The sequence below is a fragment of the Propithecus coquereli genome, unplaced genomic scaffold (genome assembly GCF_000956105.1).
Source record: "Propithecus coquereli isolate 6110/MARCELLA unplaced genomic scaffold, Pcoq_1.0 Scaffold67, whole genome shotgun sequence".
Classification (NCBI taxonomy): Eukaryota; Metazoa; Chordata; class Mammalia; order Primates; family Indriidae; genus Propithecus; species Propithecus coquereli.
In genome coordinates, this window is record NW_012152729.1 from 3312490 (window position 1) to 3335240 (window position 22751).

The 22751-nt window shown below is 50.6% G+C and overlaps 1 protein-coding gene across 1 annotated transcript in view; it reads right to left on the reverse strand.

Annotated features, from left to right (window-relative positions):
• Positions 1–2023: 2023 nt before the first annotated feature.
• CDH3 (cadherin 3, type 1, P-cadherin (placental)) overlaps positions 2024–22751 on the reverse strand; it is a 38028-nt gene continuing 17300 nt past the window's right edge. The window contains exons 3-16 of the mRNA XM_012660471.1: positions 17287–17417; positions 15674–15799; positions 15283–15438; positions 15035–15179; positions 13651–13826; positions 12906–13034; positions 11848–12033; positions 10803–11044; positions 9961–10106; positions 9002–9226; positions 6039–6245; positions 3852–3982; positions 3319–3465; positions 2024–2374 (exon numbers count right to left, since the gene is read on the reverse strand). Of these exons, the coding sequence (XP_012515925.1) occupies positions 2165–2374; positions 3319–3465; positions 3852–3982; positions 6039–6245; positions 9002–9226; positions 9961–10106; positions 10803–11044; positions 11848–12033; positions 12906–13034; positions 13651–13826; positions 15035–15179; positions 15283–15438; positions 15674–15799; positions 17287–17417 (2357 nt within the window). The 3' untranslated portion in view covers positions 2024–2164. The remainder of the gene's footprint in view (positions 2375–3318; positions 3466–3851; positions 3983–6038; positions 6246–9001; positions 9227–9960; positions 10107–10802; positions 11045–11847; positions 12034–12905; positions 13035–13650; positions 13827–15034; positions 15180–15282; positions 15439–15673; positions 15800–17286; positions 17418–22751) is intronic.

Sequence of the window (22751 nt, forward strand, 5' to 3'; positions counted from 1 at the left end):
GGCCCTATGGCTTGTTCATGGTCAGTGTCATAGCCACTGTGACTGGTCGGCACTGGTGACTTCTCACTGCAAATATTCTGATTTCTTTTCAGGCAACTAAAGACCAGAGTCCCAAGATTCCACGTGCAGATGAGAAGCAGGCCGCGGGTGACAGAGCGACTTAACATCGTCCCCATCACAGAGCCCAGGCTCTTCCTTCCAAACCACTCAGACGCTGGCGACTGGTTCCATTGCCAGGGGAGTCTAGATCCATCCACAGAGGCCAGGCTAGGCCAGGAAAGGCTGCTTTTCCTCCAGAAATCTCAGGGGAAAGCCAATCTGAGCAGGAGCTGTTTGCTTTTATTATTAGCCTCAGCCGAAGATGGGGTTTCCTGCTTGATTCAGGCTTCCTAGGGGGAGAGGAAGATAAGGGGCAGCAGGTGTCTACTGGGAGAGACACCTAATCCTCCCCCAGCCCTGTTATCAGCGAAAGCAGCAGGAAACCGGGGCTGCAGCTCTGTGGGAGTGGCAGGAGGTGGCTTTGGTCCGAGGGTGCTGGGTACCAAGGACAGGTGAGTTTTCTCATCCTACTTAATTCCCTTTTGATTCCCCCATCTCCAGGGTCTGAGGATTCAGGGCACCCTCAGCCTCATCCTTCAGCCCGGCGAGCAAACTTGAGTGTGCATCACAACCACCCGAAGGCTGCTGAAGCACCGCAGGGCCCCACCCCGTGTCTGATTCAGCAAGTGATGCTGCGGGTGCAGGGTCTGTCTGGGAGCTCCAGGCCCTCGCAGAATGAGTCACTCTTGCGGGAAGTAAACATTGATTTCAACGTCAGCAATTCCTTCAGCTTCACTTCGGATTCTTTTTTGATTCATTGCAAAGAAAATCTTGAACTTCACATTAGCAAAGACACAAATGGTCTTGAACTCCTGGCCTCAAGCAATCCTCCTGCCTCCCAAAGTGCTGGGATTACAGGCCTGAGCCACCGCGCCCGGCCGGGACACTAATGGAACTGTTCTACCGCTGCTGCCTCTTCAACAGTATTTCTGCGTTTGTGCTCTGGCGTTGTCAGGAATGTCCTGATTTCACTGATATCCTCGTTGGGTCCTCTAATTTTCTGTTTTGCTTGATTTTGATGACCAGGTGTCACACACGGCACTGCAGGAGGGAGCAGCCGCTGTTGCGGGGAGAGACCTCCCCTGGGCTCTGGTGGGGCTCGGCCCAGGGGCGAGGAGGTTGATGGTTCTTTCCCACAGAGGAGCAGCTCCAGCTTTGCAGGGAGGAGGGCAGGAGGTCTCCCCTCCACCCGAGCCCACCCGTAAGCTGGGGCATGGAAGCTAATCCTGCCCTTCCTCTACCATCTGGAGGACGCTGGGACGAGGCCAGCAGGGTTAAGAGAGCCTCCTCCCTTTGCACAACTCGGGAAATTCTAAACACCACTGAATTGTACACTTTAAATAGGTGAATGGTGTAGTATGTGAATTAGATGCCAATAAAGCTTCTATTAAAAAAGAAGAGTTCACTCCTCTGGCACCTCTGGGAAAAGTTCCTTTAATAAAAAAGTTCCGGTACATTTACACGATTGTCATCACTCTTCATCTATAGCACACAACGGGGAAAATAAAAAATAAAGGACAACCTAGACACGCGCAGTATAAAAACGCAGTGATCCATCCGAGTGGGAGGTCTTGGGGCCTGGAAACAGAGCAATGGTGGGGGCTGGTGAGCCCGGCAGCTCTGGCTGTGCTTCCGGAGGACCCGAGGGGACGGCCCAGGACCCGCCTCTAACTCTTCGAAATCAGCATTAAAAATATTCATGTTGTACTAAGAGGTGGCCTCTTTCTAAGAAGGGTCCATTCCGGAGACGAAGTCATCACGGGTCAGAGCAGGCCCAGGCCAGGGGGCTGAGCATTTTATGGCAGACGAGAGACTCCTGGAAACTCGGCCTCTGGGGCGACCCTGACCTAGGCGGAGAGGTCCCAGCTTGACGTCAAGCTGCCCACATCGTCCACTCTGACAGGCTTGGAAGCCAGCCCCTCCAAGACTCAAGCCTCTGCCTTCCGAGTTGCTAAAGCCACTTCCCGACAAGCTCCAAAGGCCTTGGATGAAAGAAGGGAGACGGAGACCCCTCGGAGATGCCACTGCGGCCTGAAGTCTAGTTCCCTGCCCCAGGGCCGGCGGCCTAGTCGTCCTCGCCGCCGCCGTACATGTCCGCCAGCTTCTTGAAGCGGCCGCCCCACTCGTTCAGGTAGTCGTAGTCTTGGTCCTGGTCCGAGGCGGAGGAGGTGAGGGAGCTGAGCGAGGCGGCGTCCGAGCCGCTGCCCTCGTAGTCGAACACCAGCAGGGAGTCGTAGGGCGGTGCCGTGGGGTCCGTGTTTGCCGCCTTTAGGTTCTACGGGACAGAACAGGGGTTAGGAGCGGCGGGGCCTCTGTTTCCTCGTCTGGGAGGCCACCTCCCCTCCTTTAAGGTTGTGAAGGTTGAAATGAAATAATCCACATCGAGCACTTAGCACAGGGACCAGCACGCAGCAAGCGCTCAGTGAACAGGCCAGTGGCCGAGCGCAAGGCTCTGTGGTCAGACCAGCTGAGCCAGAGCTCAGACCCCACATGCTAGAGACCCTGGGTGAGTCTCTTAACTCTTCTGTGCCTCTGTCTCCTTGTCTGTAAAACGGTGACATTTCATATAGTTTCAAAGGAATAAATGAACATATGCAAATATATGTAAAGCACTTATTAGAATGGTACCTGGCAATCATAGCTATTGTTACCTAATAAATGCTACAGGCTAGGTCAGTAGTTCCCAACTTAAATTACCTGGAGAACCTTTCAAACATTCTGAAGCCCAGGCCACACCCCGAGCAATTAAATGACAACCTCTGGGGATGAGGCAGAGGCGCCAGTGGTTTCTGGGGCTCCCCAGGGGATTCCCACGTGCGGGCAGGTTTGAGAAGCCTGTACTAGCACCGTTCTAGGCGCCGGCTCGTCCAGGCCCGGGAGGGACCTGTAAGAGGTCCAGGCTTTGCTCCACACTGGAATCACTGGGGTCTGCAAAAATTCAAACCCAGGTTTGGCTCGAGTATTCTAACAACTGCTGCTACTTTTGTTGAATAAATGAATAAATTAGTCCTAATCATTCTTAAGCACTCTGCAAATTAGGGTTTTCTGGAGGAGGAAAGAGAACCCCAGAAGTCACTCAAATATGCCAGAGGTCGCACGGCTGGTTGGTGGAGTCAGGATTTGAACCCGGATGCAAGACTCAAGCCCATACTCGTTCTCTGTGTTGCTGGTGCAAGGCTTGAATAAAGGGGTGCCCGAGGCTGGCCTGCCATGCCTCACCTCGATGATGAAGTTGCCGATTTCGTCTGGGTTGGCTGGCCGAGGACGGTACATGGGTGTGGGGATGAAAGTTGGTGCCACGTCATTTCGGAGAACCACCTCGGGCCTGGCCTCCAGCCCCCGGTGGAGCTGGGTGATGTCATAGTCCTTTAGGGAAAGGAAGGTGAGCATGGGACTGAGAAGGACTCCCCGTCCTCACCACTTACGTTGCACCCCCCGCCTGCCGTGGATGCTCTGGTTCCCAGGTAGGTCTTAGAAGACATGAGGCCGGTGGTTTCTGAAAGCCCTAGTTTCGACCCTCCCCGCCCTCCCCAAATTAAGCTCAGGCTCTGGGTTAACCTGCCTAGGGCCAAGGAGACTGCAGCGGTGGCCCAGACCCCTCTCAGAAGGGGAGCGCCGGGGCTGGATCCTGCATGGAGACCCCATGCCAGGGTCTGGTTGGCACAGCTAATTGGTTAGTTGGTTGACCCAACCATCCCTGCCAGTGGCCTTGAGGGCACCCACCTCCATCCCCCAGAGCCCCAATACCCTACCTGGTCCTCTTCGCCGCCCCCTTCCTCGCCGTAGTAGAAGACGTTGTCACGGGTGTCATCTTCTGGGAGTAGAAGGGGCTCCTTCACCTTCCGCTTCTTTCTCACCAACAAGAGGAGCACCAGCAGGAGCACTGAGGAGTGGGGGGAGGGGATGAACACAACACACAGCTGGCCAAGCCCTCCGCTCAGTCGCCAGAGCTCAACACTACCTCTGTCTGCACTGGGAGACCCCGACTCCTCCTCAAGGCTGAAGAGCGGGCCCTGGCCTGTGCCCCCACTGCCCCCCAAGGTCTAGCGGTTTCCACTTAGGAATCTTTCCTCGCCCGGCACTTTCCGGCATATACACGGCTCTCACCCTTCAGGTCTCTGCTCAACATCACACCTGCCTGGAAGTTACCCCACCTGCAATGCTTGCTGTCAGGCGTCCCACACTGGTGGCACTGAACCTTAAGCAAGATAATGAACCTCTGATATGGAGTCGTAATTTGCACTTAGGTGTAAATGCTACGTTGGAATTTTAAGAGAGGGACTGGCTTCTAGAGACATGGTCTGAAAGGCTGGCAGGCTATTTGGACACGAGGAGACTGGCTGCTTTCCCTGTCGTGACTACACCCAGTTAGCCCCATGTTAAATTAAGAGGGCACCGCCTGGCCTTGTCTGCATGGCAGTTCAATGTAGGAGGACACACCACACTGCTTAACACGTTACTTTTTTGCCTGTTGATGGAACCACTGTCTCTCTCCGGCCAGAAGAGACAGAGCTAGCTTCCTTGGGAGTCCATAAATTCTCAGGATGTACACCCCTGCGGGCGAGGCTGTAATCTCTCCTCCTCCCCACTGAGTTTGGGGAAGGCAAGAGACAAATCCTGCTCCCCTGAGCCCGAGGCCTGTGGTCTAACTGCCCGCTGCCATCCCCACCGGGACCTGCCTGGCAACTCCCTTCCCCAGCTAGGAGACGGAGCCACGCTTCTACCTGCTTAGGCCAAGAGCCCTGGCATCACGGATGGCGCTTGCCTTATGCCACAGATCAACCTGAATTGACTCTACCTCGAAACACGGCCCCCCTCTCACCACCGCAATGCTGCTGTCCTGCTCTGAGCTGCCGGTCACCTTCCCATCCGAATCACGGCAACGGCGTCCTAAATGTCTCCCCGTCTCCACCCTCGCCCCAGCGTCTGTTCAGTGGGAACCTAGGCCCAACGTGATGACCCGCCGAGCACGTCGCCTCTCTCACCCCTTTTCCTACTCTTTTCCCTCTTGCTTTTCCCACTCCAGCCGTTGCTGCTCCTCCGCGCCAAGCACAGAGCTGCCTCAGGGCTCCTGCACTTGTTGCCTGGATCCCGGATCCCTGCACGACTTTCTCTCTCATCCACCCCAGGTCTTCACCTGAACATTCCCTCCTGGCAAGGCTTGTCCTGCCCATACCCCCTACCCCATCTGGCCACTCCATCCCGTCCCCTGCTTTCCCGTTCTCCATGGCAACTCCCGTTCCTCTGCCAGACTGTCTGCTGCCCGCTCCCTGCACTGGGACGTGAGCCCCACAAGGGCAGGACCGGCCGTGCTAAGTGCTGCACCCAGCGCCTGAGGCAGTGCTGGGCGCACAGTATGTTGACTAAAGCTCGCTCTTGTCGTATTCATATCTGATTGATGTGTGTCTTCTACGTAAGATCAAGTCAGAGTGGAAAAAGCAACTGTGATGGGTTCTACCTTTAAAGCAAAGAAATTTGTTTTTAACTAGACACTTCTGCCCACTAGACCGGTGGTTCTCGAACTCTACCATGTACCAGAACACCCTGGGGGCTTGTTAAACACAGATTCCCGGGCTCTATCCCAAGGTTTCTGAACCAGTAGGTCTGGAGTGAGGCCTGAGAATTTGCCTTTCTAACGGATTCCTGGTAGTGCTAATGCTGTTGGTCTTTCAGAACCACTGCTCAGGCCTGTAGATGACCTGACAGCAGGGCCAAGTCTGTTTGCTCACCACTGTGTCCCCAAAGCCTGGCATGTTCCAGAAGCTCCAGAAATATCTACTGACCAAAAAAACAATCTACTGACAGAATAATGCTCCTAGAATTAAGAGTTTAAGGAGTGGATGAGCAATATTGGTGGCCCCTTAGTCCCAGAAGTTCAGGGTATAATCGCACATTTTAACTGCTCCGTCCTCAGAGAGGGGAGGGCACCTGGTACTCACGTAGCAGAGCCAGGACAGCCCCGAGGACAGGGAGGATAAAACCCCACTTCCAGGGTGCAGGGCAGTTCTCCACGTGGCCATGGCAGTCACACACGGTGGCTCTGATCACTGTCACTTGCTCCTTGCTGCCATGGTCAGACAGAGAAAGGTGCACGTCATATATGTCTTGCTTCAGGAACTTCTTCAGGGATAAAGCCACTGTGTCACCTGGCGTGGACAGATCACGTATTAGCCACGGGATACGCAGCGGTGGGAACCGAGTACACCGTGACGCAGGTTTGAGAACACAGGCTCTGCGTGGGGCGACAGCGAGAAATGTTCCAAAAGCACACTTTGGCCAAGTGATAGAAATTGATATTTGGCTAAAGCAAAACTCACCATCACGGAAAGAATTACTGGGAAAGAAATAAATTATTTTTGCTCTTACAATAATATAAATATAAATATTTATACCTCAACTGTATGATTGAATTCCAATATATGAAACACCTATATATCCAAGTGAGCACTCAATTGTAATAAATCCAAATGCACATGACTTGGTTGTGTGGGTGTTACACAGAGCAGACAGGATGGCAACCTGCGCTATCGCAGCACTAGTGGCCACACGCAAGTTCAGGGAAGCCAGAAATGAGGCCGCAACAGGCGTTGGGCTAACTGGCCTTCACGGGCCCAGGGGCAGCAGGGTAAGCACAGAGCAGAGGCAAGGCCTGTTGCAGCCGGCACAGCCAGCACCTCTGGGGAGACCGTGGTGATCCCAGAGTGGGGACAGGGCTGTGTTTGTAGGAGAGGAATACAGGGTTGGGGCCTCTTTGCAGAAAGGCCTTCATTTTAGACCTTTCTCAAGAGGGGAGCCGTTAACTTGGATGGAACATTTTTCATCACCCAGGATTTTCCCCCGTGTTGCGGGGTCACACGTCTATGCACCAGGATTAGTCACTGGGGCGATCAAAACAACCCCCAAGTTTCTAGCCCGCCTGCCCCAGGCTTGCCCGCTTACTCCAGCACTGACCTCAGGTCACTTTCAGTTAAAATGCTCCACACACTCGCTGGCTCCTCTTAGTACAAAGGCCAAAGGCAGAACTGCCCCTATTCCCACTCTGCACGCGCAGCAGGGGTGGCTCTGTGGACTGAGTGTTTGGTCTACCATGACCAAGGCCAACACAGGGAACGTCACCAAAACATCCCTACCACGCTGCAGGGCTGACTTCTCCGTTGCTGCTGCTGATGGTGGCAGTGACTAAACAGATGCTTATCACATGCCAGGCCCTGATCCGCGCCACAACTCTGAGGCAGGTACTGCTATTATCCTCATTTTACGAATGTAGAAAGTGAGGCTTCGGGAGTCAGGTAACTAGCCTGAGGTCACGTGGGGTAGAGCCTGCATTAATTTCCCTGACAATAGGACAAAGGCAAAGAGAAAAATGAAATTAAAAACAAGAACCAGGTGTCAATATCATTGGACATTGATACCACTGGGGTTTGGCCACGATGCTCACACTCGGACAGAGCCAGCTCTGCGGCTGTTGCTGGAATGACGGTGTGGACGTTGGCTGCTCCATCTACTGAGCAGGACATGCCACACGAGATGCTTTTCGTGTATTCACGTATTTATCTTCACCATAACGCTATGGAAGTAGATACAAGTATTGACCCCATCCTACAGATAAGGAAACTGAGGCACAGTGAGGTTCAGTAACTTGCCCACAGCCACAAAGCTAGTGAAAGGAGGAGTCAGGTCTTAAACCGAGGCAATCTGGGCCCAGAGTTCAAGTTCTAATACGGTATGTTCAAGGAGGAAAAAAGTGGCCTCTAGGCCACAAGGGGGTGACAGGAGACCGACTCGGGCTTCTCAAGGGAAAGGTGCTGGACAGATACACCCGGATCACAAAAGTCAGAGAAATGAGACCATGTGGGCATCTGAAGGGGGTCTCCTGAGTCCCTTCTGGGCCAGCCTCAGCAGCAATGACAGAAACTGGGCATTCGGTTTCTTTGGAAGGAATCTGAATGTAGTGATGCCCCATTTCCCTTCTGGGGAACCCCAGTCCCAGAAGGATGGGGAAACACTTTAAACCAGGGCCGGGCGGTGCTTCTCCAAGGGCTTATTTGCCACGTGAGGCGGGACCCACCTTTCTCTTGCATCCTGGGTCCTCACCCACTCAATGCCACTAAGACCCTTCTCCACTTCTCATGACAACTGAAAAAAAATCACTGAAGGCTGAGAAGCTCTCAGCTGGTGGATTGCAAAGAGCAGGGCAAGGAGGCAGATGGGAGCAGTGCTGGGGGGGGCCAGGTCCCTGGAGGCAAAGCCTGGCTCCAACTTCTGCAACTCACCTACTCTGCGCCCTTGGGCCTGCCATCTAACCCCTCCAAGCCTCATCTCATCTGTAAGTAGGGATTAAAATACTAACCGCAGAGCTGGGTAGAAATATTAAACAAGGAAAAAAGGAAAAAGCATTTTGTATATCACCAGGGTTCAAAAAATAGTAGACAGTAGAGCACTGTGCTAAGCCAGACTGCCTGCATTAAAATCTTGGTGACATCATTTCTTAGCCATAACACTCCTGGCCAGACATTTAGACTTTAGACTTCTGTAGGCCATGGTTTCCTCATCTGTAAAATGTGTGTGTGCGCGTGTGTGTGTGTGAGAGAGAGAGAGAGAGAGAGAGAGAGAGCGAGAGAGGGAGGGAGGGCAGTAGCCTCTTCGCAGGCTGTTGTGGGATGAGTCGCTCTTTCTCTCTCTGGGCTTCACCTTTTCCATCGGCACAGAAAGGTGACTGGGCTAGAACGGTACTTTGGGGTCCTACGGAATTCCAGAGGTTTACGCTAGGTTGTTACCTAGCATCTGGTTGAGGCTCTGGAGGAGACCGTTACCTCTGTGACCCACAAGACGCTGGACAGGAACGTGTGCAGGGTCCTGGTATGGGACAGACGCCTGCCCACTGCCCCCACCCGTTAGCTACCTTTCTCATTGACCTCTGCTGTCCAGTGGATGTCCGAGTCGCGTGTGAGCTGGGCCTGGAAAGGGGACGTGTGGGGGGACAGGTCCTTGTCCGTGATGTTCAGCACTTGGGGCACAGGGCTTTGGTTGCAGATGATGATCTCACGGGGCTCAGGGACTGGGCCGTGGTCGTTGACGTCGATAAGTGTTAGCAGGAGGGTCCCCGTGCCCGTGGTGGGAGGACTCCCTGTTCATAATGACACACGACCTCCTTTCAGCACCTGCCCTTGGTCGGGCTGAGGAATCAACGTTAAGCTCCCCGTGACCGACTCCACCAGCCCCGGGAGGCTCCTGTTCACCGCTCACCTCCGAGCTCTCAAGACCTTCCGTGCATCGGCTTTCGATACGCAGCAGATACCTGCCAGTCAAGCCGCCACTCTCGTTACTAACTGACCACAGCACGGTCGCAGCCATTCATCCCGACACAGCCACCACAGCCACACAGTGAAACCCGTTCCCCTCAGGGCCACTCCAGGGACTGCTGCTCAGCTTCAGAGAAGATTCCATGCTCTCCGCTGTAACAGCTCACCTGCCTGCAGGCCTTGTGTTACTACGGCTCAAGCAAAACCCCCGTCCACCATGGTGTGACGTTGCTAATCACTCGTGGCACTTTCTAGGCTGCCCCTATCTGTCAGTCAGTCACGAGGGGAAGCTGACAGGTCAGTTCAGGGCGCAGTGAACCAAAAACTCAGGCCAAGGGGAATCTTCAGAATGCTACTAAGTCTTGGGTTTTAAGGGAACTGGAATCACGGCCAGTAATCCGAGGACCAGTCTTTAAAAGATTCCTCTGAAAGACCCCTTCACTCTCTGTGCCGGTCTGCAGACACCCTCCCTGACATTCTGCCTGCGGGGGGCATGCTGTGTCATGTGACCTAGGAACCAAAAGTGGCCTCTGTGAAAGGGCGGGGAGGAAGCTCTCACCATTGTCCGTGGCCAAGACGATGACTTCATAGATGTTGTTCCTCACAAACCGCTCATCCTCGCGGTCTAAGGTGCCCGTAGCAGTGACCTGCCCGCTGTCTGGGTCCATGGCCAGCCACCTGGCTGGGTCTCTCAGGATATGGTAGCTGGAGAGGAAAAGTTGAGAAGAGTCACCCCCAGAATACTTGGAATTCTGGTGTCACCATTCAAGGCCTCCTCATACCGCCTGGCAGACAGACTCTGGGCTCCTAGGCAGGATCATGTGGAAACTGCGTCTCACCTGTGACGGGAGCCTAACGCAGCAGGTGGGGGTCCCAGCAGGGAGATATGAGAGAGTGAGGAAATACTGCGCCCTGCACCCCTGCTTGGAGCCTTCAGTCTCAAGGAGGGTAGGAAAAAGAGGTCCTATGCAGGGGTGACATTCAAAATATTTAACCATCAGCCAGGCATGGTGGCTCACACCTGTAATCCCAGCACTTTGGGAGGCTGAGGCAAGAGGATCACTTGAGGCCAGGAGTTTGAGACCAGCCTGAGCAACATAGCAAGATCTTATCTCTACAAAAAATTTTAAAAATTAGCTGGGCATGGTGGTGCATACCTGTAGACTCAAGCTACTCGAGAGGCTGAGGCAGGAGGATCGCTTGAGCCCAGGAGTTTCAGGTTGCAGTGAGCTGTGATAGCACCACCACTGCACTCCAATCTGGGCAACAGAGCGAGACCCCGTCTCAAAAAAACAAAATATTTAACCATCTTTTTGGCAATTAGAACAAATGCTGGCCATAATAAACAACCCATCCAACTGTACCAGTGCACCTGGCTGACTGAGGCCAGCTCCCGAGTACCTGATCTTCTGATCCTCCTTGTCAGGGTCCTGGGCGGTGTAGACACACACAGCCTCCCCAGTGGAGATGCCCTCCTGGACCTCGATGACTTTGGAGGGTGGGACGAACACGGGTGCCTCATTCACATCCTCCACGTGGACCACTACAGTGGCCGTGGAGGTTGGCAGCTTCACCACAAAGGGAGCCTCGTTGGTCACTGCAACGTACAGGGTGTGCTGGTTCGTGGCCTCAAAATCCAAGCCCTAGGAGAAGAGGAAGGAGGACCTGAACCACCATATTGAGAGGAGACCCCACGCAGCGCAGTGGGTATCAGTGGCCCCAATACTGGGGGCTTGAGGCCCCCACCAGCAACAATGCTGCCCCCTCCCTGTCCCATAATGCCTCCTGTGTTTCCTGGGTGGACATCTAATGGGGCCTTCAGATCATTCCAAAGGTAACTGGATTACGATAACTATTAAGCACTAGAATACTGGTTCCCAGTTAGGTGGTGGCAGCCCCTAAGGGCTGTTTTAAAAACTTGTGGAGGGCTGGGCGCGGTGGCTCACGCCTGTAATCCCAGCACTCTGGGAGGCCGAGGCGGGTGGATTGCTCAAGGTGAGGAGTTCAAAACCAGCTCTGAGCAAGAGCGAGACCCCATCTCTACTAAAAAAAAAAATAGAAAGAAATGATTGGACAACTAAAAATACATAGAAAAAATTAGCCGGGCATGGTGGTGCATGCCTGTAGTCCCAGCTACTCGGAAGGCTGAGGCAGTAAGATTGCTTGAGCCCAAGAGTTTGAGGTTGCTGTCAGCTAGGCTGACACCATGGCACTCTAGCCTGGGCAACACAGTGAGACTCTGTCTCAAAAAAAAAAAAAAAAAAAGGCTTCTCAAACTAGGCTATACTTCATAGTAAAGATTAGGCTGATTTTTCTTCCCCCTTTTTTTTAAGAGGGTCTTACTCTGTTGCACAGGCTGGAGTGCAGTGGTGCAATCGTAGCTCACTGCAGCCTGACTCCTGGCTGCCCCAGGAATGGCCCTTGTCTAAAGGCCAAACTGACTCACCTTTCTGGTTGTCAAGATGCCCTGGTTGCTCTCAGGGTCGGTGGTGATGGTAAAATGGTCGCTGTCATCACCTCCCACGATGCGGTAGGTGGCGTGCCACGCCGGTGAGTTGGGGGCATCCAGATCGGTCACTGTCAGCCTCTGCACCTCGTGGCCCACTGTGTTCTCAGGCACGCGGGCCTCATACTGCCAGTGTGGGAAGCACAGCGCAATCAGGGCAGAGAGAACGACTGTCCAGAGAGCCTGTTCCTCTCTGCAGCATCTGGGAATCCTCCATCCAATTTCAGGGGAGCCCCACGTCCTGTACCCTTTCCTGGATCACAGCCCACTTAGCGGGTTTTCAGGGCACACACAGGCGCAGAATGTCGCGGGCATCAGCCTCAGAGGGGCTGAGACAGACCACCCCAATCTCAGGCCAGCTGTCCCTACACGCAGGGGCCTGACTCAGCAATCTCACCAGTCTGGGTGCCCAAGGCCCTGCCACGGGTAGCTACCTAGCTCGCCGAGATCAGAAAGTTATAAGGAAGGTGGCAAGAAGGGATAGGTGCCTAATCGCACTGGGGCACTGACCAGGAACTTTCCTGGAGGTTCTGGGACAGGTGGCAAAGCCTGGGAAATCTGCTGCTCAGAGCAAAATTTTAACCAGGGCTAAATATGTCCAGTGGCCAGAGCTGAAGATGGAAGGGGGAGTGTCCTCTGCCACTAGTGTTCAAGCATGCACAGGGAGAAGGCAGGCAGGTGTGGTGTGAGGCAAGTAAGTTTTCATATCAACAAAGATTTTCACATCAAGCACTTATTTACCGGGCACTGTGTTAAGAAATGTACATAGATTATTTATTCAAAACTCAGAACAATGCAGCAGATATTACTGTTACCTCCTTTTCACAGACTGGGAAATGGTGCACAGAGAGGTTACGTAGTTTACCTAAGGTCACACAGCTAGCAAGTGGTGAGACGGGGACTTGAAGCAATGCAGGTTGGTTCCAGAGTTTCAAGAGAAAGGAAGAACCTCAGTTCTTAATTATCCGACGAGGGAAGAAAGAAGGGTGGGGCATTACCTTCTGGGGGTCAAACACGGGGGCGTTGTCATTGGCATCGAGGATTTCCACCACTGCCACTGCCGTGGTGGTGGAGCCATCCCCGTCCATGTCTGTGGCCTGGATGGTCAGTGTGTACTCAGGGACTTTCTGGGGAGAAAGAGAGAGAGGGAAGCCCCCTGTGAGTGCTGCCTGAGGGGTCCCTCACTGAGCTCCGGGAAGCACAGCCTCCAGGGGATGTGGACTGGAGGGTGTTTCTCCCTCTCATAATGTTCTCTTGACTCCCCGGCCCACCCCTGCCCACCGCCAGAAGGAACGGCAGCAGAGGGTGGTGCTGGGGAAAGCTGGGCACTGCCCGACGTCTGGCTGCTCTAGAATGAGCGCTTCCAGTGAGGATTCCGGCGAAGGTGTTAATTAGGAAACAGGAGGCAACTCCAATATTCACGGAGCTAATTCTACTTTGTAGCACACAAGGGACAGGTTTAGGCAATGTGCACACTAAGTGAGCCATTCCAAGAGGAAATGAGAAAACCTCCAGAAAACATCAAAAGTCTGCACTTTGCAGCTGCCTCCTCGGCCTCAGGCGACGTACGGAGATTGCCTGGCAGCTTGCGGGACACCAGCCTGTGAACACAACAGCAGCCACCCCAGCTGACCTGGGTCCCACGGTTCTGCTTGCGCTTTGGGGACAGGGACAGGAGCTTCTGCTCTGAGAGTCGGGCCCCAGCCTGGGTGGGCAGCACTTTCCCCTCTAAGGGCCACTCACCTCCCGGTCCAGCCCACTGGAGACCACACTGATGCTGCCTGTGCTCCGGTGGATGGTGAACATGAGCTCATGCGGGTCCTTCGGTTCTTGGCTATGGATGGAGTAAGCGACCACCCCATTGTAGGTGTTGATGGCATCATCCTCGTCCGTGGCCGTCACCTGCATCACGGAAGTGCCTGGAGAGGAGAAGGGGTGAGTGAGTACCTTTCCTCCCAGCTTCGGTCCCAGCCTTGGCTCCTCTGGGACTCCGAGAGGCTCCGCGCCTGGCCTGTCAGCTTGGACCCATCTTCTGATCTTTGGCAGAGATCGCTAGTTGGTACCTGTCTTCTAGACTCCCCTCCTTTCTTAGGGACATAGTCCTCATTTCAGGCTGGGCACAGGCCCACCGAGGACAAAGACAATTTCTCATCCCCTCTTGCAGCTAGCTGTGGCCCTGAGAACAAACTCTGAGGAGTGGGATACACAACTTGGGGCAAAGTGCTTTTGCAAGTTTGGGGTTTGCTCTTCCCACCCTCTGCCCCTTCCAGACGCAATGGCTGGAGCCCCAGCAGCAACCAAGAGGCAACCTTAGAAACAGAAGCCGAAACAGCAGAGCAGCAAGACAGGGACCTAGGAACACTCTGAGGCACTATTTCAGTCTGAATTGACAAATTTGAAGCTTCCTGAATATAAAGGGGGAAAAATGTTTCATCTTATTTAAGCACTGTTTTTATTTTGGTAATTCATTTCTGCTATCGTCAGTCTAACCAGCTCACACTTCTCTGTAATTCTCCACAACTCAGAGAGGGAGGAGCGGGAGAACCCTCCCCAGCAGCACCTGTCTTTGACAGGAGACCATCGATATACACCCACCTCCCTTGTCACCTGCTGGCCCCTGCCACCCTCACTCTCCACAAACGACGTTCTAACTCCTCCCAGGCTTTGCTGCTCTCCTCATAGCTGGAGTAACTGAAGAGCCTCACATCAGGCGCTTTGTATTGCATAAGAATATACATGTTATTTCTAATCTTCACGATTCTTCAAGGTTGATATTCCCATTTTTAGATATTAGGATTAAGGCTCATAGGTCAAGAATATGCCCAGGGTCATAGCCACTAAAGAGGCCAAGATTCAAATCTAGGTCTTTGCAACTCTGAAGCTAGTGGTTCCCAAACTTGGCTGATCATCAGAAGCTCAGGGAAATTTTCAAATATATAGATTGCAGAGCTCTACTCTGGGATCATTCTTACTTAGGAATCTTGGCGTGGAGTGGGGAATCCGGACTTTTAAGAAGATCCCAGGTAATCTGATGCACAGATGAGGAAATCAGGTGTGGTGGGATCTGCCAGCACTTATGGGTCTGGGCCCAGCAACCCCAGAGCGGTCCCTTCCCCAGTCCTCTTACCGGGCAGTACCCCCTCTAAGACGCTCCCTCTGAAGACGTCCTGGGTGAACTTGGGCTTGTGGTCATTCTGGTCTGTCACGATGATGGAGATGTTCATGGGCTCCTCCACTGAAGCACCGTTCTCCGACACAGCGTGGCCAAAGAGCTGCGGGTACCCAGGTCTGGGGTCAGCCCGGTGCTGACCTCGCGCCAGGCCCCGGGGCCGCACTTCTGAGGGGCCATTTACACAGATGCTGAAGGCTACTTGCCTCATACTTGGCAATCTTCTCCCGGTCCAGCGGCTTGTTCAACAACAACCAGCCTGTCTCTTTCTCTATGGTGAAGACACCCTCAGGGGGGCTGTCTGCCCCGGGGCCCGTGATGCTGTAGAAAATCTTGGTGCCTCTGTCCTTATTAGATTTGAGCTGGAAGCGAAAGAAAATGGCAGCTGACAGAGCGACGGAGTGATGGATGTCTCATGATTGCAGCAGAGAATCCTCTGCGGAGACGTGGGGAGGGACACTGCCTTATTAGAACTCGCTCCTATGCGAGAGAGGCTTTGCTCTGTAGGCCCCGGCACTCAGTGGCAAGAAACCTCACCTGCAGGCCTTGGGATGGGGCCGCAGCCATCAGTGACTCCCAGGGAGAAGGCAGCCTTACCTGGTTCAGCTTCTGGGGGAAGGGACCCTTTCCATTCTCAGGGACAGATATCGGCGGGACCACCCATTCTCTCTTGCGTCTTCGTAAGACACGTTTGGATGGGGAGATTTTCAATGCCTTCCTCTCCTGCAAGGAGAAAAGACCCCTTAACACAGATGTGCGAAGGGCTGGAACACACCCAATACATCTCACCTACAGGAGCTAAGGATTAGGAGAGAGATCCAGATGGGCCTATAGCAAAAGGAAACTTGGAAATAATCTATGTGTTCACTTATAGTGGAGGACCAGTGGAATATACTGGAACACACCACAGCACATCCATCTGGTGGGTTTCTGTGCAGCTCTGAAAATGAGAATGAGGACACCGTCTGTGGACTGACAGGGAAAGATCTTTGATACATACTGTTAAATGAAAAGATCAAGGTACAAAACAACTTAATATAGTTTAGTATGTTCTTTAACAAATATTTACATAGTACTTAATATGTGCCAGGCACTGTTCCATCTTTTGTGTAAGAGGTAAGGAAATAAGACCACATATTCAGATTTTCCTATACATAGATAAATGTAGAAGGAAACAGAAGAAACTAGTAACAGTGGTATCTGTGGAAAGGAGGCAGGCATTGTACTGCTGTAATATACTGTTAAGCACAAAAAGAAAGGTACAGACATGACTAGTATGTTAGTTTTTATGTAAAAGAAATGTGGGGAAAAGGTTTTTAAATATCTGTATATATACAAAATATGTAACATATAAATATACAATATAAATATATAATATAGAAGTATAAAATGTAGATAACTAAACTCTGGAAGGGAAGAAACTGGCAACAGTGAGGTTATCTGTGTCTTCTTTGAGGGGTGGAGAGGGCTTTAGAAGATGAAGACAAACAAGACATAATTTATTGCATAACATTTTTTTTTTGGAGACAGAGTCTTGCTCTGTTGCCCTGGCTAGAGTGCAGTGGCATCATCATAGCTCACTGTAGCCTCTAACTCCTGGGCTCAAGTGATCCTCCTACCCCAGCCTCCCAAGTAGCTGGGACTACAGGCATGCGCCACCACGCCCGGCTAATTTTTCTATTTTTATTAGAGATGAGTCTTGCTCTTGTTCAGGCTGGTCTCGAACTCCTGAGCTCAAGCAATCGTCCCGCCTTGACCTCCCAGAGTGCTAGGATTACAGGCGTGAGCCACCACACCCGGTCTGTATAACTTTTTAATGTTTTTTATTTTTGAACCATGTGGCCATATTAGCTATTCAAAATATTAAAAGAAACAAAAAAGTACGGCCAAGTGCTTCAGGTCCATCTTCCTAGAGGCTCGTGGGACTGGCAGTCCTGCGTTGGAATTGCGCTCACTTGGGGTTAACCTGGATGCTACAGGAAAGAAGGGAAGGGCGGTAGGAGAGGGGCTCCGAGGGATGAACTGCACTGGGCGATTCCTCACAGGGCAGCTCTTTGCCCCAGGGGCCTGCCCCAGCGCCCCTGCTGGTTGGGTGAAGCACTACCCTGCTTAGACAGGCACTCATGCTCACAGCTGTGGGCAGCTGAGGGCTAACACCCCTCCCCTAAAGAGTTAACTTGGCCGTGGCTCACAGCAATCTAGGCAGGCACAGAGAACATCTTTCTTTTGTCCTGCAGGTGGACACCGGGTTTTACCTGGACTGTCCTGCCGTTCAGCACAGTGAAGTCGTGGTCACCAGTGCTACGCAGAGCTGACTCTTGCCCAGCGCAGCCCAGGAATACTGTGGAGAAGGGAGAAAGAGAGTAATTAGGAAGGGGGTGGAGGGCTTCTGGAAGTTACCGCAGGGGAGGCAAGGATCAAGGATTGTTACCAAGTGGCTGCAGACAGGGGACCTGGCTTACTTCCTCTAACCAGCAGTGTGACCAATACCAGTGTCAAATGGGGCTTCCAAGCTTGGTCTCAAGAGGTGGACCACCTGGTGGTCAGTTTGTGAGCCAAATCCCTCTTTGTTCATGAGGCCAGAGAACCAAGATCATAGACATTCAGTCACATCAGCCCCAGGTGGCCTCACGGGACACAGGGTTGACTCAAGGTCCTACCTAGAAGCAGAAGATTTTCTGAAGGCCACGAGTCTATCTACACACAATACACATCCTGTGGCCCACACAGATCACTCTGGACAACCTTTGATTGTTTCAGTGATTCCTTCTGAATCCCCCCGCTTGCCTGCCCTAAAACGAGTACTCTGAATTAATAGCTACCATTCCCCAGCCAGAGACTGGGCCCATTTCATCCTTACAACTATCCCAGCAAGGTCCGTCTTAGTACCTTTTCAAAGATAAGAAAACAGGTTCAAAAGCCGGGTCTGCCTGACTGCAAGACACACACTAGAAACTATTCACAGTCAATGCTCTTGCCTGCCCTTCCTTGTGGCCCCAGCATGAAATCAGGGAACCACCAGGAGCCACAGCCTGGGCCCAATCAGCACCACGCGCTACCCGGTGCTCACGCTCCTGCTAGGCTGCAGCTTGACAAGGACCACGGGACAGTGCTGTCCCTGCCCACAGAAATACTGGGTGAAGGCCCCCAGCTATCCTTTGGAAAGGCTGTCCTTTAGTCTCAGACTATTATTATTATTTTATTTAAAAATAATCTTTCCTCAAAATAAGAAAGGCTAACAGATGAGAGATGAGGGTTTTTTGTTTTGTTTTTTTTTTTTACTATAAAAGTAATGTGGACATGAGAAAGTATTCACATAGTATGTAAGAGTATAGGCTGGGCCCAGTGGCTCTTGCCTATAATCCTGGCACTTTGGGAGGTCAAGGCATGAGGATCACTGGAGGCAAGAAGTTTAAAACCAGCCTATGCAACATAGGGAGACCTCCTCTCTATAAATAAAAAATTAAAAAAAAAAATTGTCAGGTATGGTGGCATGCACCTATAGTCCTAGCTACTCAGGTGGATCACTTGAGCCCAGGAGTTTCGAGATTACAGTGAGCTATGAAGGGGCCATTGCACGCCAGCCTGGGCGACAGAGTGAGACCCTGTCTCTGAAAAAAAATAAAATAAAATAAAAAGGATTTATATGCAGAATATATAAAGAACCCCTAAAGCTCAATAACAAAATACAACCCAATTTTAAAAACAGGCAAAGGCCTGAAAAGACATTTCTCCAAAGATATACAACGGCCAATAAGCACATGAAAAAAGATGCTCAGTATCGTCAGTCATTAGGGAAATGCAAAGCAAAATCACAATGAGATATCACTTCATACCCACTAGGAGGGCTATTTTTTAAAAAAGGAAAACAACAAGTGTTGACGAGAATCTCGGGAAATTGGAATCCTCATGCATTGCTAATGGGAATATGAAATGATGCAGCCAATATGAAAAACAGTTTGGCAGTTCCTCAAAAAGTTAAATGTAGATTTACCATATGACCTAGCAATTCTACTCATGTATGTACTTAGAAGAACTGAAAGCAAGGACTCAGATACTTATACACAAATTTTTATAGCAGCATTATTTACAACAGCCAAAAGGTGGAAACAATTCCAAGTGTCCATCAGGAGATGAGTAAACAAGATGTGGTACGAACACACAGGGGAATATTACATAGCCTTTGAAAGGAATAAAGCTCTGACACATACCACAACATGGATGAACCTGGAAAACATTATGCTAAGTGAAATAAACAAGTCACTAAAGGTTACCAGTTTCTGTTTAGGATGATGGAAAAAAGTTCTGGAGATGGATAATGGTGATGTTGCACAACACTGTAGAATGTACCTGGTGCCGCTGAACTGTTTACTTAAAAATGGTTAAAATGGTAAATGTTATGTTATGCATATCTTATCACACACACAGAGGTAGAAGTCTGACGTGGGAGTGTAAAAACGGGACAATCGCTTTGGAAAACAGTCTGGCAGTACAGCAGTTCCACTGTGATGTATAGACGCAACAAAGATACATTCACCGAGAGACACGCACTGAATGTTCCCGGCAGCACTGTTCATATACTGGGCTATGTTCACATAATGAAATGAATCAACTCCAGGGACATGCAACGACATGGGTGAATCCAACAGACTGAAGGTGGAATGGCAGAAGCCAGATACCGGAGAGGACACATGCATGCGTGTCTGTGATTCCATTGATAGGAAGTTCAAAAGCAGGCAGAGCTCATCTAGGTGAAGGAAGTTAAGACACTGGCCATCTTTTGGGCTTAGTGAACGGAAGGGGGCAGAAGGGCTCAAGGACCACGAAGAACGGCCTTCAGTTCCCCGGAGCCCAGGAGCTGACACACAGGCAGGATCCTCTGTGGGAAGGTAGGAATGTGCCTGGCAGAAAGAGAAGATTGCTTAGAAACCAGCCCTGCCTCCTTGACGACATCCCCGCTGAGGAGTCCTGGGCTGTGACATGCTTGGCCAGTGGGAAGGGAAAAAGGGATCTAGGCCTGATTCAGTTCCAGAGGGTCCCACGGGCCACAAGATCCCCCGGGTGGCCATGCCCTTTATCTGCAGCGCACAGCTTTGTAGTTTCATCTTCTGAGGATCTTGCTTTGCCTTAGCGCTGGAAGGACCGGAAATGACATGTGGCAAAGGTTACATCATCTTAAACATAGGGCAAAAGTTAATCTATGGGGCACTTGCTCCATGGGTTATTTATCCAGCCACCCAAAGTGATACTTTAACTGAAGACTTTCGAAATTATATAGGGAAGTTCTTATGCTAAGAAAGTAAAATAAGCAGAATGCAGAACTACATATAATATATGTAGCTGTGCAAAGAAAAAAGCCAGGAAGGAAATGAACTTTCCTAATGATTAGGGTTATCAGCAATGTATTTTCAAATCTATTGCTTTAACCATTTGGCCATGACTACCTGCTAGCAATTCTTCTGTAGGTCCAAGTCTTCTCTTAATAGGAATTGTGTCCCCTGTCCCCCCTGCCAAATTCGTATGTTGCAGTCGTAACCCCCAGTACCTCACAGTGTGACTGTATGTGAAGACAGGGTCTTTAAAAAGTTAATTAAGTTAAAATGAGATCATTAGAGTGGGCCCTGATCCAGTATAACTGGTATTCTTAGAAGAAGAGGAAATTTGGACATAGCCAGTTACAGAGGGAAGACCATGTGAAGGGAGAGGATGGCCACCTGTGAGTCAAGGAGAAAGGCCTTAAAAGAAACCCACCCTTCCAACACGTTGATCGTGGACTTCTAGCCTCCAGAATTGTGAAAAAGTAGATTTCTGTTGTTTAAGCCACGTAGTTCACAGGACTTTGTTACAGCAGCCCTAGCAAATGTGCACCCATCTCAAGACTCAGGAATCCCTCCCTCATGAATCACTATTAATAGACAACATTTACATTCTTTCTGATTTAATCTTTACCAAGCAACCTATGGAGTATATTTTAGTGTTCATTTTTTTTTAGATTGGGAAACTGACTTAAACAAATTCATTCAAGTTACACAGCCAGGAAATGGAAAAGCTAGAAGTAGTACTCAGACCTGTCTGAAGCCCGAGTCATTTTCTTAATCACTATGGTTACACAGTCTTTCTGATATTCCTGAGAGCTTTTTAATTTCTCCCCACCTCCCACTACCTGTTCTCCTTCTCCCTCTATGGAAATAACAGAGATTGATTTTTAGATGCCAAGACAAGCAGTGTGATATTTGGAGAAAAGCACTAGATGTGTGGGTAATAACAGTACCTCCTTGTAGGGTTGTTGTGATGATTAAATGAGAATAAACGTAAAGGGCTTAGCATGGTGAATGGCCTGTCAGAGGCATTCTGGAAGGGTCTCCTGTTCATAAGATTAATGGAGACAGAGACCCCATTCTTACGCAGGTGCTGACATGAACTTGATCTTGGGTAAGGTACTTTAATTCTCTGGGCCCCAGAATCCATTGTGTGCTGGAGCTTTGAGCCTGACGCCTGCCTTCCCTTGCTTTGAAAGAAAGAAAAGCATGTTACTAGATGTTCCAGATGTAGTGGGACCAATACATCTTCTTGATGTATTAATAATAAGAAGAGTAAGAAAAGGTAAAGGAAACAGCTAAACTTACTAGATGATTCAGCATTTACTTAAAGCTGTGCCAAGGACCCATGTAAAAGTCCCTCAAAAATCTGTCAGTTAGAAACATCGATGTTGATGTGGAACTTGAATTAACTTATTAGGAATTTATATTTTCTCATTTGGAAGATGGAAATTAGAATGCATTGAGCCACCATGAATACCATACAAGATGAAACCCAAAAGCATGAATCTGTAAACCCCTCGAAGCTCATACAGCATTATGCACCATTTACCACATGCAGAAACTGGGGCCCAGAGGTGAGAAGACTTGTCCAGGTCAAACAGCTAACCAGTGGAATCAGAAGCCAGGGTGGTCAGGGTCTAAAGCCACGTGCTTCAGCACAGCTTTCGTTCAGGAACTACTAAAGTGCTTCCTACGTGCCTATGACATTCTCCTAGATACACTGGGAACAAAAGTGCCTGCCCTCAAGTATCTTCCAATCCTTACAGAATACTCTGAATCACCTTTCCTTAGCTGTCTACCAAACTAATCAACAACGCATCAATTACGATAGCAAAGGTTAAGATACAACCTAAATGTCCACCAATACGGGATTTTTAAACTTTGTGCTATGGTATCGCCTACATAAGGGAACGCTAAGCAGGCATTAAAAAAAGCTAAGAAAGATGAGGAAGCTCCTATTTCATATCTACATGGAAAGATCTCTAGTAGGTATTGTCAATTTTTATTTTTTAAAAGGTGTAGTACAACGTATTCCGTGCTAACGCGCTAACATTCGTATTTTTAAATTGTATTTGAAAAATACCTCTGGAAGGCAACCCAAAAAACTGGGCTTATGAGTAGAGAAACCAGCAGCTAGCGACAGGGATGAGACTTTTTACTGTATACGTTTCTGAATTCTGACCCACGGGGCTGCATCGGTTATTCCAACACTGATAAAAAACAAATAGTCATTTTTCCCATTCTTTTTTTTTTTCCTTTGAGACAGAATCTCACTCTGTTGCCCGGGCTAGAGTGCAGTGGCATCAGCCTAGCTCCCAGCAACCTCAAACTCCTGGGCTCAAGCAATCCTCCTG